Source organism: Alexandromys fortis, unplaced genomic scaffold (genome assembly GCF_014885135.2).
Source record: "Alexandromys fortis isolate MF-2015 unplaced genomic scaffold, M_Fortis_MF-2015_v1.1 scaffold_52, whole genome shotgun sequence".
Classification (NCBI taxonomy): Eukaryota; Metazoa; Chordata; class Mammalia; order Rodentia; family Cricetidae; genus Alexandromys; species Alexandromys fortis.
In genome coordinates this window covers 10756145-10771711 of record NW_026067929.1, presented here as the reverse complement: position 1 = coordinate 10771711, position 15567 = coordinate 10756145, and the positions used below count along the sequence as shown (strand labels likewise).

General features: G+C 44.4%; 2 protein-coding genes across 4 annotated transcripts in view; both read right to left on the bottom strand.

Annotated features, from left to right (window-relative positions):
- The window catches only part of Rsu1 (Ras suppressor protein 1), a 171380-nt gene extending 166371 nt beyond the window's left edge, over positions 1–5009 (bottom strand). The window contains exons 1-2 of one of the 2 annotated variants that reach the window (XM_050144795.1): positions 4821–5009; positions 4546–4657 (exon numbers count right to left, since the gene is read on the bottom strand). In XM_050144795.1, coding sequence (XP_050000752.1) covers positions 4546–4654 — 109 coding nt within the window. In that variant the 5' untranslated portion in view covers positions 4655–4657; positions 4821–5009. The remainder of the gene's footprint in view (positions 1–4545; positions 4658–4820) is intronic. The other variant, XM_050144794.1, reaches the window with a different exon arrangement.
- A 6806-nt stretch (positions 5010–11815) lies between these two features.
- The window catches only part of Cubn (cubilin), a 202893-nt gene continuing 199141 nt past the window's right edge, over positions 11816–15567 (bottom strand). For both annotated transcript variants that reach the window (XM_050144798.1, XM_050144799.1), the window contains 2 exons: positions 13731–13966; positions 11816–12301 (listed from right to left, as the gene is read on the bottom strand). In XM_050144798.1, the coding sequence (XP_050000755.1) occupies positions 12194–12301; positions 13731–13966 (344 nt within the window). In that variant the 3' untranslated portion in view covers positions 11816–12193. The remainder of the gene's footprint in view (positions 12302–13730; positions 13967–15567) is intronic.

The following is a 15567-nucleotide window of genomic DNA, read 5'->3' as shown; positions in this document are numbered from 1 at the left end:
AGGGGGCTGGTGGAAGCCTCCCAGAGGCAGAGGGGGCTGGTGGAAGCCTCCCAGAGGAGGAGGGGGCTGGTAGAAGCCTCCCAGAGGCAGAGGGGGCTGGTGGAAGCCTCCTGGAGGTGACGTGGGTATGGAGTCACTGTCAGAGAAGTCATCTATTCTCTGCACAGCTTTGACAGAGGAAGGGGGGGGGGGCTCCGCAGGAGACAGAAGGGAAATGGGTATCCCTGCACTTTCCAGACACAAAGCTGGGCCTGTCCACCAACTTCAAAACTGAAAGATTTCAATAGACAATAGCTAAAATACACCCATTCTGCCAGCCTCACTGATACTTGCCCTGAAGATGGCCGAGACTGACAGCCTAGTGCAAGCTGCAGTGGTCCTGGCTGTTTATTTTGCATGTCGCTTTAGACCAGTGGCTCTCAACCTTTCTAAAGCTGCAACCCATCAATGCAGTTCCTCACATTGTGGTGACCCCAACCACAAAATTATTTTCATTGCTACTTCACAACTGTAATTTTGCTACTGTTATGAATTGTAATATAACTATCTGAAGGATCATTTGACTCCCAAAGGGTCGCGACCCACAGGCTGAGAACCATGGCTTTAGCCAGACACCCCCCTGCCCCAGCTTACATTTTAGAGATTTATCTGGAAAACATTTTAATCTAACTTGTCAAACAAGAAAAGGCTGAAAATGCTTCAAGCACTCACAAAAGAAACTTGAAGATATTAAAAAGACACAAAATATTTAAATCGAAGAAATGAGAGGAGAAAAAACAAACTCTTACAAAGTCCCTGTGACCACTGGTGGGATCCTTGGCCTCTTGGAAGTTCACAGGGGAAGGCTTAGTTGCAATCTTATCAAGCAGGAGAAGAACGGGTGTGGGCGCTCTAGGGAAAAATTTCCATGGAGTAAACAAACAACTTGCTTTGATTTGTTTGGCTTTGGGCAGGATCACACTTGGAACTTAAGGAGAACATGTTAGGTAGAAAGAATTTTTAAAGATGAAATAAAACAAAGTTCAAAAAAATAGCGACCCTAGTCACAAAGGAGGCAGATGATCTATGTTCTCAAAGGGAGCACACAAAACAGCGATGTCGGACAGGGGTGCTGCACAGAAGTCTAGCTAATCATGACAGGGGATCTGGGCTCACCTCACAGCCACTCTGCTGACATCAGCATTCAAAACGCATTCCCGGATTTAAAACTAAAGCGGTCTTATGAGGCCTGGAGGGGGTGAGGGGTGGGAAGGGGCGGGGCTGAATTTCCAAACAACAAGGAGGATCTTGAAGTTTGGAAGATAAAGAATCTGAAACCACTCTAACCCACCTCAAATTCTGACTCCTAAGAATGTCCCAGGGTAGGATTTGAACATCCCCAGTTTCTGCACTGGTCTCCTGCTTGAAATTGTTCCCCATCAGAAGAGTGTGATATAAGCGTCTTGCAAAAAGTAACCTACTTGCTGAAGATGGAAGGAGGTTAGCACAGTGCTCTCCCAGCACGAGGAAGCCCTCTCTTCATTTCTCAAAGACAGTATAAACCAGGTGTGGGGGTACACACCTGCCATCCCAGCACGTGGGAGAGGAACCCAGGAGGGTCCTCCTCAGCTACAAAAGGAGGTGAGTTCCAGGCCATTCTGGCCTACAGGAGAGCCTGTCTCAGAAAAGAAACAAGGTAACTCACCCCATCTGAGGAAAACACTTTGCTGTGCTCATTCATCATCTCTACCACCCCCAAACAGAAAAAGTGACATTGCAAATGCTTCAAGGTAATACAAATCCTCCTTTCTTATCCTCAAAGCTGAATCATTAAATTATTTTTAAGAAATGAAAGTAAAGGCAATAAAAGGAACGCTTAGGATACAAAACTGTCGACAACCAACGTTAGTTTGCTTCCTGTGTTTAATCAGGACACTAACAGACAAAGTGTCACAGCTGCAGGTAAACTTCGGTAAGCAAAAAAGTATGGGCATTCCTACAGGAAGCTCAGAGTAACCCTGCCATATCACACACATTGTATGCTGATTGCTGCTTCCAATGCTTTCCTGTGGTGCTGAGGATGAACCCAGAACTCACACTCTACACAAATGCTTGACCACTGAGCTCCTATCCAGGAAATGGCTGATAGATAGAGCCAGTTTAGGAACAGGCTTCCAGTGAACATTCTAGAATCTTCCAGGTTGTCCCGATGGCAGGGAGTCAATATATGCAGCCAGCCCTTCCTGAAGCCACCACCACCAGAGGGGGCGACATTTTCCAAATATCCACTGAGCTTTCCAGGAAGTCCCAGTGTTCTCCCTCGGCTTCTGGTTTGAGCAATTACAGGATGACCTGGCTTATTACCCCCAAGTGCTAAGCCAGAAGCATTTTTTTTTTTTTGTATTCAGGAAGCAAGTGGCTATCTTTTCTTCTACAGTAAGAGCCAAGGCTTCAAAGAGATAATGGTGCTGGATTGAAATAGCTAAGCCACTCTTCCATTTGTTAATATTACATGGATTCTCATCTTCCAAAACAACATAAAACGGCTCTTCCCAATTCTGACTCACACTTCAGTCCATAGGGAAGGATGCCATGGGCAGAGAACTAGGGAGTGTGCAGGGTTCAGATGTACCAGGTTCCCTGTTTTCTGCTTAGCCTCTCCTTCCTCTACTGCAGCGGGACCCAAATAAAATTCATGATAACCAGAACTGGGTCAAAGCAATGGGAATGCATCTATATTGTCAATAGCCAACTCAGTACCAAAATGAACTACAAACCCATCCTTCCTGCAAGAGACCAACACGTATCGAGCTAGTCAAGACATTGTCGAGATGCTAAGATGCTAAAACCTATGTCAAAGCAGGACTCTACATGATGCCCACCAAGCACAAGATGTGTGCACGTCTCCTTCCACCTGGATGTGTCAACATCCGGCCCCCTGTGGCCCCAGTGCAGACGATAAACTCACAGTAAACTCGATTTTACTCTCTTCATGCCTAGGAAGTGCCCCACCATCTCTAAGCTCTCTGGACAGCTCCTCTAGTTGATTTTGCTGGGGCATCTGCTCTGGCTCTCAGGAACTCATAAACTCCACCCACCATTCTCTGCTACATTCCTCAAGCATTTCAGAGCACCTCCTGTGGTCCAGACTATTCTCAAGAACACAAGCATGAATACTGCACATCTTTGGTTCTCCTGGTATCGAATGAGGAAGAGAGGCTATTGGATGAAAAAATAAATCAATTAAGTCGATGTAATTTATTCTTTGAAGGAAGGCCAATTTCACAGAAGGAGGAAGAAAGAGAAGGCTTTTCATAGTCTGTGATGTCTGCACTGACTCTTGGCTATCAAGTTAACAGGCTACAGGTGGAAAGGGTGGGACACAGAAACAGCAGACTCTCGAGGCAGGGAGAGCTGACTGCTCAGGTTCGGGCAGAGGAGTTTATTCAATATCTTCTGGTTGCTGGATTCGTGAAAGGATCCACTTATGGTCAGAGTCCGACCTTGTGTGTCCCACCGAGGAATGTGGGCACCAGTGTCAATTGTTAAACACTAAGAGGGTCTAAATCAGGGGTTGCTAACCTTCCTAATGCTGCGACCCTTTAATACAGATTCTCATTTTTTTGGTAACCCCTAACTATAAAATTATTTCATCGTTACATCCTAACTGCAACTTTGCTACGGTGATGATTAGTAATGTAAATATCTGATATGCAGGATATCTAATATGGACCCAAAGAGGTTGGGACCCAAAGGTTCAGAACCACTGGTCTAAACGAAGTCACACACAACCTGTAGAAGTGTTGTGTCTCACGTAGAAAGTGTTTTAAAATGGCACAATTAGTTCCCAACACTTAAAAACTATGAAAACTTGGATTTGGGAATTATTTTTTAAAATAATTCTGGCAATACTGGCTCAACATTCACACATGGTGACAGCTGTCCAGATGTGGAGAGGCGCTACCTCCCGCCAGAGGGGCACAGACAATGGAATGCATAGCCATTCCCACTTGAACTGAGTTTTACGGAAAAGTTAACACAATAAAATAGGTGTCACACAAATTTAAGGCTGAAAACAACACCCTGATGAAACGGGACATTCAACCGGAGGCAAGGTGGCCTTGAGCTTGGAGCACAGAAGTGAGCAAGCCTGAACACAAATGGGAGAATGGCCCTGAAGGAAATAATGAAGGGGAAGGGTTGAAAATACTCCTTGCATAAAAAGTCTTACTAATCGTGTAACTTTTGAGTGCCCCTGGCTCATGATCCATATAGAGTCAAGTGACTTCCAAATTAAAAATGTAAGTGGCTATTAGGGACACTGCATGGAAAATCAACTTCGAAGTCACGAAGCCACCTCTGCAGCTGATAAGGAACTGCGGCACACCTCCTGTGCGGTTCTCATCTGGTTTACCAGTCCGAGCAAAACAAACTGTGGTGGCAAACTTTCTGAGCCAGGCTCCCGACAAGTGACGTTTACAAGCAGAGGTGGGATGGGAGCCTTCTGAAAGTGGCCTCCCAGGAGCGCAGTTTCTTAGCAAACTTAGCAACCATCCGAGAACTTACACAAGCCGTTGACATCCAGCATACTGGAGATGCCCCTGTCACTCATGTCCACTTCCGGCTGGTTCTTCTCCCTGCTCTCCTCCACCAGCTTCTTCAGCGACTTGGACATGTTCTGCAGCAAAGGACAGCAAAGCACGTGGGCGAAGGCAAGAGTGTGGAGAGTGGGGGCGGGAGGGGGAGGGAAGGGCAGAGGCCAGGGTCTCCAGGGCTGTCTGGGGGAGCGTGGGCATCACCGCGGAGTCCTGAGTGGGAAGGCCCGGACCCCGCGCACTCACCACAGAGGGCAACCGCTGGCGGCTGTGCGTGGGAGCCTGCAGGGGAAACTCGGGTGGCGAGAGATGCACTCGGTCAGCCAAAACCAGGTTCGGCGAGGAGGAACACACCCTGTCCCGGCTATCGGCGCAGGCGCACACCAAATCTGGCCAACCCCACGCCCCTCCCGGCCTGACACTTCCCAAATTAGGAGAACAGTTTCCCAGATGAGACTCAGGGCTAGGCTCTGCCCACAGAAGAATGTAGACCCCGAGGCTGGCCAATCATACACGATTTTAGGCTCAGAAACTCCGCCCCACGCTGAGAGACGCCCATTTTCCTTGGGTTTGAAACTTGGAATGGACGCAGCGAGGTGCTTGCGGTTTAGATTTTGCACATGCGCAGTAGGTCGGTTGAAGGAACAAGCTCTGTGGGCGGAAGCAGGGAAGTTTAGGGTGGAATGCTGGAAAAAGGATAGGTGTAAAGAATGGAGAGTAGCTTGTTTTGAGGGATTGGGGATGAGTCCTGGGAAATCCAGAAGTCAGCTATTCTCTTTGTACTGCGTCTTTCATTGCGGCTCCCCTTCCAAGTGTGTGTGTGTGGGGGGGGGGGGAGCAGTGAATGTTTTACCCTGAATTCCTCTTCATCTGAGTCTGTCACAAACGTGGTGAAAGCATGAGGTCTGGATTATGATCATGCTTCTGAAGATAAGAATTCCGCCAAAAAAACAGCCTTCAACAGGACACTCACAGGTGTCTGTACCAGCCTCTGACCTTGGTCTTAAGCAACTGGACTCTCCCTAAGGGTTAGATGCTAACAGTAAACAAACTCAGTCAGAGTTCCACCAGAAGAGGGGGAGCCAGCTCCACCTGAGTCTTTCCTGCCATCATTGTCTGAGGAACTCTGACACTGAGAGCCAAAAGAAATTCTCCCACTCCTAAGGTATTTCTACCGGGCGTTTTGTCATGGCGATGTGAGGGTAACTTATAAATTATGTCGTTAAAATGTAAAACAGAAGTGCAGGTGAGCAGCCTAACGAGGAAGTATATAGGGCAAGGTTTGAAGAGTCTGAGAAATCCCATCCTCTGGACTTGCTGGTGTGCTCACCAGCTAAGAAGTTCTCAGAACCCAGTACTTATTTTGGGATGTGACCCCATGCAGGCTTTAAACTCACTGGGTAGCCAAGACTGGCCTTGAACTCGTGACAACCCCTCTGTCTCTCAAGTGCTAGGATTTTGTACAGTAGTACATGATTTCTTCATTCCATTTAATACCATCAGATTTTCCAGTGGTGGAGTAAGAGAAATGGTTCCGTGGTTAAGAACCCTTGGTGCTCTTGCAGAGGACTAAAATTCAGGTACCAGCACCCATGTTGGGCAGCTCACTGCAGCCTGTAACTCTAGTTATAGGGGATCAGATGTCTTCTGGCCTCCAAAGTTACCAGCATACACACATGTGCACACACGCATGCACACACACAAATAAGTAAATAAGTAAATAAATAAATAAATCTTCAAAAACTTTCCAATGGGTCTGTGGCTGTGGCTCAATTGTCATATCCTTTGGGCTAGATTTGAGCCTCTTTTCCCCATGGTTACTGGGGTTGGAATCTCAACTCTGTCACTGTGAGTCCATACTGGTTTTCTAGAGCTTGCTTTTCTCATCTGTGAAGTGGGAGTGATGGTTTCTACTGTTTCCGTGTAGTATGTCACACAGCTGCACTAAGCTTCTCTCCCTGAGACCTGGATGGAGGGGGCAGGGAACCCTGACTGCTCTTTGGACTGGAGAGGGGGAGGGAGGAGCAATGGGGGAGGGGGAGGGGAAGGGAAATGGGAGGAGGTGGAAATTTTTAATTAAAAAAAAAAGATTCTCTCCCTGGAACTATGAGGAAGACTTCTGAAGAAATTCTTCTTGTTCACCAGAGTTTAGATGAAATAGGAAATTGTGAATAGTAAAACCTACATCTATTGCATTTTCTGATCTCAGACAGTCATGGCCTATATTTCCATTGGAGCGTTTGTCCCAAGAATGCCTCACGTCTCAACGGGTTCCACTGAGCCTCTCTTTCATTGTTTCTTTTGCTGCAATAATCACCACGACCAAAAGCAGCTTTGGGAGGAGAGGGTTTATTTCATCATGCAATTCTCAGGTCACACTTCAGCGAAGAAGACATCAAGGCAGGAACTGAAGCAAAGGCCGGCTGTGGAAGGATGCTGCTTACTGGCTTGCATCTCCCTATGGCTCGCTCAGCCTGCTTTCTTAACCACATCCAGGCCCACCTGCCCAGAGGTGCACCACTCACAGTGAGCTGGACCTCCTACATCAACCAATCAAGGTACAGACTTCTCTACAGGGAATCTTCTGGCAGAATTTTCTTAGCTGAAGTTCTTCCCTGAACTAGCTTATATCAGGTTGACAAAAAANAAAAGAAAAAAAAAAAAAAAAAAAAAAAAAAAAAAAAAAAAAAAAAAAAAAAAAAAAAAAAAAAAAAAAAAAAATCCATCAGGATAGGACCCTATGAGAGTCTACAGGCCTCTGAGAAAGGTATTCCAGCCAGATCCTAAAAACCAGAGGTAGGCACTGTGGCAAGAGACAGTGCACTTTGTCTTGACTTTTAAAAGCAAGTTCAAGTTAGTTAATGGGGGAAGGGAATCAGAGGGCAGTGGAAGACTGGTTTCCTCCAGTATCACCCCTGGCCCCAGGCTATGCAAGAATAGGGTGGGCTCCAGAGGATTGAATTAGAAAGCTGCTTCCAATCCTGTATTAAGCTGCTTATTGCTGGACCACGAGGAGGCAAGAAAAGGAAGTGGTGCTGGAACTGAGATCTTGTTTTCTGACCTGCCCCATCTCGGATAGGATGCTGTAAGTTTCCATTTGTCCCTGAAGTCAGTGGTTTGCTATGAACTTAGGATTTTCTCAGTTCTTTGAAAGCAGACACTTTCTTTTCTCTGCATTTTATTTTTTGAATTATATTTGTATTGCCTTCAGGTTCCTTCAGAGTTATGCAAATACAACTTTCCACTAAATTCAAATAAGGCTCCCTGACACTTACCTCATGGCCATGCACTTTACATTTTGACTCTATGAGCTTCTATTTAGGACCTGGAAGGAATGTGTATGTGTGTGTGTGTGTGTGTGTGTGTGTGTCCCCAAAGCACTACAATGCCAGCGGAAATATCAACTAACTATTTGATGCCTGGGTTTTGATTGGAGGCAATAAACCTTAAGAATGAAGCACTCTGGGAATGAGAAGGGGGTGGGGAGAGCCTCTTGCCACTGCTCTGAGGAGTTGACTTCAAGTCATTCTCACCAGATAAGAAAATTGAAGCTGAGCATGGTAGTAGCACAAACCTATAACCCAACCGTTGGGAAGTGAGGACAGGAAGATTTTAGTGTGACGCTACAGGGCAAGTTGAGACCAACCTTAGCTACATTTAAAGACTGTGGAAAAATAATGGGAAAAGGGAAAAGGAAGAGAGAGATGTGAGGGGAAAGCAGAAAAGATGAGGGGAAAAATGAGAGGGAAAGGGATGTGCAGGGTCCTTGGTCACATGGTGTGAAAGGTGCCTTCTGATTGGTTTAATAAGGAGCTGAATGGCCAGTAGCTAGACAGGATATAACAGGAGAGAACAGGTGGGACTTCTGGGTAGAGAGAGGAAATGGAGATAAATGTAGGCTTGTGAGAGACATCAGTGAGAGGCAGAACAAGTTGGATGCATAGAACAGGAGAGGGGTAAAAAGCCGCATGGCAGAACATAGATTACTAGAAACAGGGTGATTTGAGTTATGAGAGCTAGATGGGAAAAGGCCTAAGCTAAAGGCCAACTTTCATAATTAATAGTAGGTCTCCAGGTCATTCCTGGGGAGTTGGTGATTTTAAGAAATTTTACCAGAAAATCTAATTCCAAAAGGACGAGGAAGGGAAGAGGAAGGGGAGAAGAGAGGAGAGCTGAGGAGGGAAGGGTCCACACAAGAACCCAGGAAAGATGGACCTGGGAAGGTTGCATTGTGATGGAAATGTATGGCTGTCTTCATTTTCTCCTCAATGTGTTTAGTGTAAGTCACAGGATAGACATTCAATAAACATTTATAAATGAATGAATTATAAGTAGAACCGGTATGAGATGGCTCTCGCCCAGAGAGTGCCAGTTTTAGCTCACTGATGTCAACAGAACAATGGTATCTGTAATAGTGATTTCTACTCAGAGGGACCCATGCTTCTCTAAGATGCATGCTAACATGTCCAGAAAGTGGGACTGGAGAATAAAAGAAAGCATAGTCGGTATTTTCAAGTAATTATAAAGTTGAAAAGTTGATTTTAAAAAGGAGGCAAAGCTCCTCAATATTCCCAAGGTAGCAATCCAGGCCCGAGGGTTTGGTTTGGTTTGGTTTTGGATGGTTAGTCAATAGTAACTCTGCAGGCATAAGTTGTGTACAGCAAAAAGAAAATGAACTCTGGGCTTCCAAGCGGTTCATCTCCATGATGAAGACCCTGGCTGTACTTTGCTCTCTTTGTAGGAATGAATGCATACTCTTGCTCTTTCTTCCTAAATGTGTTACAAAGGTGCAGAATGTGAGAGATTACAGACATGAATAACATGAGATCTATATGATGTATTGTCATACATGTATTAGTTTTGAATTCTGGTCTTCTTGCAGTTATTCCTTTGTTCCATCTTGTCAAGGCCCTGGTGTGGGAGGTCCTTCTATATATGGGTTGCTTCTATTGGTTAATAAATAAAGAAGCTGCTTCAGGCCAATGGCTTAACAGAATATAGCCAGGCTGGGAAAGATATATAGAGAGAGTAGGCAAAGTCAGGGCGAAGCCACGTAGCCCAGTCAGAGACAGATGCCAGATGGAACCTTGCTGGTAAGCCACAGCCACGTGGCAATACACAGATTAATAGAAGTGGGTTAAATTAAGATGTATGGGCTAGCCAATAAGAAGCTAGAGCTAATAGGCCAAGCAGTGATTTAACTAATACAGTTTCTGTGTGGTTATTTTGGGGCTGAGTAGCTGGGAACAAACAAGCGTTTTTCCCCGACAAGGCCCTTTGGATTTAATAATGATATTCATTGCTTTACCGTATTTCCAATACAACGCTATCCATAAACTGGAGCTATAGACATAGCTAATGGGAACAGGGCTGTTTAAGCTGATAATATTTCATCGACGCACCTGTATGTTCTATACAGAACCAATTTCTCCTGTATTTATGTATTAAAGTTAGGTGAAGCGGCACTCTCTCATTCAGTGCTGGTATTAAAGACTTCACTTTGCAGAGTTAACCTGTAGTAAGTTTCTTTCTGTGAAGTCATCTGCTTTGCTGGAGGACATGAAAAATTCCAGAAAGCACTGGGTTTTCATGTAGAAAGGAAGGTAGTAAGTTCCTCCCTTAGTTACCCATCTGTAAAAGTAGGGGACGACAGCATGCTGTGGAGTGTTCTCATTCTTGACAAACCTGTATAGTGTACTGCAAAGCTAGGGCACCCTAGGTGATGGTGTTTACAGGAGCCACACACTCTAAGACAACATACACAACTTCAGCACACCTGTGGTTTAGAAATATTGTTGCCCACTACTCAGAGACAAGCTGGCATATGCAAGTTTTGTTTTGTATATCTGTGCATTTTTATACTTGATAATAAATAGAATTGTCTACAGTAAATGCTCTATATTCTTGGTTTAACTTGAATAGAAATAGATAGACTGTGCTTCAGAACATGGTCCTGCTTAGAACATTATTGCTTTGAGAATTTGCTTTTACTGACAATTTTTTAAAAGATTTATTTATTTATTATGTATACAGTATTCTCAGTACTCTGCCTGCAGGCCAGAAGAGGGCACCAGATCTCATTACAGATGGTTGTGAGCTACCATGTGGTTGCTGGGAATTGAACTCAGGACCTTTGGAAGAGCAGGTGGTGCTCTTAACCACTGAGCTATCTCTCCAGCCCCTTACTAACAATTTTTAAGCAGACAGAAACAACACACTTTTACAACCAAATATTCATTGATTTCTGTGTGTTATGACAGTACCTTGAAACAAGGCATGAAAGGAAATATGAAGTTGTCCAATAAAACACACATATAATAAGAACTGATGACCTGCGTTGAGTTGAAGGTGTAACTGTGAGGCTGGAAATATGGCAGATGTTTCTGCTGTAGCAAGTACAACCTATACGGTATAACATGGAGGGTGGTAGGGCTCCAGTGGTGAGAAGAGAGTATATGCAAAGTTAAACAGCTATGTGATAAAGGTAAGGGCTGATTTTTTCCCCCTGAAAGTTTAATATACTGTGGTTTAAGTCGAACAGGCCCCCATAGGCTTGTGGGTTTGAACAGTTTGTTCATCCCCAGCTGGTGGCACTGTCTGGGGAGACTGCAGAACCTCTGGTTCCCAGCTGGTGGCACTGTCTGGGGAGACTGCTAAACATTTGGTCCCCAGCTAGTGGCGATGTCTGGGGAGACTGCAGAACCTTTGGTCCTCAGCTGGTGGTGCTGTTTAGGGAGGCTGTAAAACCTTGGACTGTAGGAACTGGAGAACTAGGGCTGAATCTTATAAGCACTTTGTTTCCTGGTTTTCTGCAATGCTGATGCTTTTGTACATGTTCCTACTGCCCATTCCACCACGCCCCTTTCAGTATGATGAAAAGAAACCCTCTAAAACAGTGAGCAAAACAACAGACAAGTGTAGCAGAAAGAAGCATCCTTAGTGTTCAGAGGCATGACTGTGACGCATGCCCAAGAGATGCGACCTAATAAAAGTTAATTGGGGAAATTCTAGAGCCTTGAATAATAGTGAGTGGAAGGTATACAGAGATTCAACAGCCAGGACAGCACAGAGTCCTGGGGATGACCAGAGGAGAGCCCCAGCATGGCTAAGAAAGGAACCTGGAGAGCTCATGATGCAGCACAGTTTCCAAGGTCACAGAAAATTCTTCAACCACAAGCCGCCATGAAAACCCAAGTTGCAACGGGTTACAAATGAAGACAACAGAACTGTACATCATTTTCAGTAATATTTACTACCTTGACTTTGACTTTTGTAGCAAAAACAATGCATATATTTGTATCACTGGTTTTTTTAAAACGTACAACAATCTGTCCCAGGGTAACTTTCACCTTTTAAACAACTTACAAGATGTCAGCTAAATGGTGCATCCAGTAAGAACGCTGCATACAGCTGAGTTGAACCAAGTGCTGCTCTGTATTCAGAACATTAAATGTACAAAACTGGTTCCACACTGTCTCTGGTAAAGGCCATGGAAGTTCAGTTCATGTTTGATGGCTCAGGTGGGGATGAAAATGAGGAAGGCAGAGTTCTGGACAGAGTGGTAGCCAACCATGCTGTGGCGGAGCCAGAGTCCTGGGATTACACACAACTCTCCTGATTCAGCTGTCCCACAATATCTCAAACCTTGACAGCCGTGTTTTATACTTGGCATGAAATCTTACGAAGACTTGATTTGATGACGCTCTGAAGGGGACTGTAGTAGGGTCCTAAAATTGAGGGGAGGGAAACGGTTAGTTTTTAAATTAAACATATTTTAGAAATGTCAGCCTACTTAAAGTATTACCCATAGAAACCTTATGGAGTTTATAGTCTGTACATTCTAACAGTGAACCAACATCTATTTCTAGAAGTAACCTGTCAATAATTAATGTATTAATTAATACAAAAGGATGTTCCCAGGAACAGGATGCTGAGAAGTGATGAGTGGGGAGAGAATGCTAAACTCCCATTGGTCTTTTGTTTTCCAGATGTCTGAACTGAGTGCGGACAATGGTGCGCGTTCTTTACATAAACATAAAGCATATGCCGATAGACCCTTGCACAGAGGCTGGCTGCTGCAGGAGCGTATGTAACCTGCCACTTTATGCTTGTGTTTTAATCTCCTTCTTTCTTCTTATGCTTTTTATTTTGGGTTAACATTGTGAAATGTGAAATAAATTGGTGATACCTTTCATTTAACAAAATAAAGGAACAGAAATAATTATACGTGGGAGGGAGTATATTTTGAAAGCACTGGCGTATCCAGTTATATGCCTAGATTTAATGTGACACTGGTCTACGTGGCAGTCATTTGCCTCCTAATGCCCCAGTTTTCCTTCAGCTACCAAGTCCGAAGTAACTGTTCTTCCCATGGCACAGGCTGTGCACTATGGGACCAAATGAAGCTGAATGCTTAGAAGGCACTGAAATAGACACACAGGAGCCCTACGAACATAAAATAAAGATATCTCTTTTATTTTATACTGGGTATAATAGTGACATGGTGCCTACTGGTCTCAAAATCAAAATTCTCCCCAAGTAGCCAACTTTCTGTGTGAAGATGTAGTTAGCCAAATGTTTCCTGGAGTGTCAGCTGTAGTAGTGAAAAGCTGAGAACTGACTTTCTCAGCAGAGAGCCCTTGTTAAGTAAGCTGGACTGCCCCAGGTACATAGAAAATGAGACACCAGAAATGTATCTACATCAGTGTAGTAAGATATTAATGACATATTGGTAGATGATTAGACGATATAAAATGTGCTGATATGTGTATATATTCAAAGAAAGGTTCTAGTAATAATAGCACTCTCAAGCTTTTAAAATTTTTGATATACTTACTGATATTTCTAAAAATAAAATTGTACAGAAAACTTTTAAATAATTTATGTATTTTGAATTCTCTAGATTTCCGGTGACATGATGCTTGTCCAATTTGTTTCAAAGACCCGTGTGAATAAAGAGAAGAATAATTAGAAACATAAAATAATTCTCTAGGTTTCAGCTGTGCATGTAATATAACATATCTGCCACCAGATAGCGCTCATGCTCCCCAAATAGAAACCACTGACCTGTAACTTTGGTTTTTGCATGTGCCTATATTGTGATTGTCAATGTTTAAAAATCACATGTGAAAATCTAATAACGTTTGCTTTACTCACCGTTCCACAGTATGTTCCAAAGGGTGGTGAGTTGGCGTCTGGCCCATTATAGAGAGTGAGGTAGTTGTCGGCACAGTTTCCTGGAGGGTTGATAATGAAAACTGAAAAGCTAACGGAGAGAGGTCTTCCAGAAGGAGCAATGATGGTCCATTCACAGTGAATGTTGTTTGGGTAGTTGTTAGGATAGCCAGGGCTGGTTAATAGACCACTGTCATCAAGAAGAGTTCCTCCACAGCCTGCAAGGAAGAAATGGAAAAGGTTCCATTTAGGAAAGTGCTTTTCCACATGTGCAGGTCATGGAAGGGAGAGCCTTTTATCTTCTTAAGGGGGCAGGGAATCTGCAAAAGCAGCCAGCCAAGGCAGAACCCCTCTTCTTGGTGGACATCCTCGCCAGGCCCATTCCCACCAGCCATTCCTTTCTCAGTGGTCTGTGACCTGAGGTGACTTCTCCCAGGATGGCTCTTTGCTAACCTCAGGCTGAGAACAAACTGGAGAAGAATGCAATGGCTTTCCGCAGAGGAAAGTCTCTGTCTGCGTGTTTTCAGGGTGCAGCAGCTTCCACAAGCAGAGTAGGTAACCGTGGCTGGGAAGCCAAGATCAAATCAAGTTCTGTGGCACCCATTCTGATATTACAGCCTAGATACTATGATAAAACAGACTTTATCAGGCCCACGCTGACAGTTCTAAGATCTAATCAGCTTCTAAATCTGATGCGGTACCTTTACCAGGGTCTCCTTTCTGTGAGACTCCTGTGTATCATAGCCATGGGGCGCCTATTAGTCCCAGGGCCAAAATTTCTCCCCAAGTAACAACCTTTCTGTGCGAAGGTAATAGTTAGCAAAGGTTTCCTGGAGTGTGAACTGTAGTCGTGAAGGGCAGGCTTCACATCAAATCTCTTTGGGGCTTGGTGTCACTGGGTTTGATTTGCTCATTTCTACCCGAAAGCTGAGGAGATCCAGAAGAAAGAGCCTAGGAACTGGGACTTGGGCAACTTGATCTTCAATTCACACTTTGTTTACTGCTTGTTTATTGTACTGTTTGCTTCCCCCTTTTTTAAATTTTAAGTTTTTCAAGATCAGTTCTTACTATGTATGTCAGGCTGGCCTCAAGAATTATGACTGCTGGGTTGGAGAGATGGCTCAGTGATTAAGAGCACTGCCTGCTCTTCCAAAGGTCCTGAGTTCAATTCCCAGCAACCACGTGGTGGTTCACACCACCTGAAATGAGATCTAGTGCCCTCTTTTGGCCTGCAGGCATGCATGCAGGCAAACCAATGTATACTTAATAAATAAATAAATCTTTAAAAAAAAAGAATTATGACTGCATTGCCTCAGCCTTCCAAGTGCACGATTACAGGCTGCTAATGCCAGTACATTCGTTTCTTCCTCCTTTACCTCCAGTCAGGACGGAGGTAATTACTGGACACCTTTGGGTGTGTGGAGACTTTGCTATCTGTGGTTATTGGACGGGACCCTCAATTCCCCTGAGTATACTTAAAAGGTTCCTTTTATGGTTTCTATTTTGTAGGTTTGGGGCTATTACAGGCAGTTCATAAAGGCATTTCTCCTTGCTCAAATAAATGTGTCCACGGGACTTATATTTCCTGCTAGTTGATAAATAGACAACCAAACATCCAGGAAGACAGTTGTCACCCGAAAGAAGCAATCATGACACAGAAGCTTCACCAAACGACAGGAGCCAGGACGGGCACAGCTACTCAGCTGTGCACACCATCAGGAGTGTCTGTGTGCACACAGCGGGCTGCTCACTGTGTACAGCTGCTGGCTGCTCATCCCACACGGGTGTGTTCCTGACTTGACCTTCTTGTAATTTCATT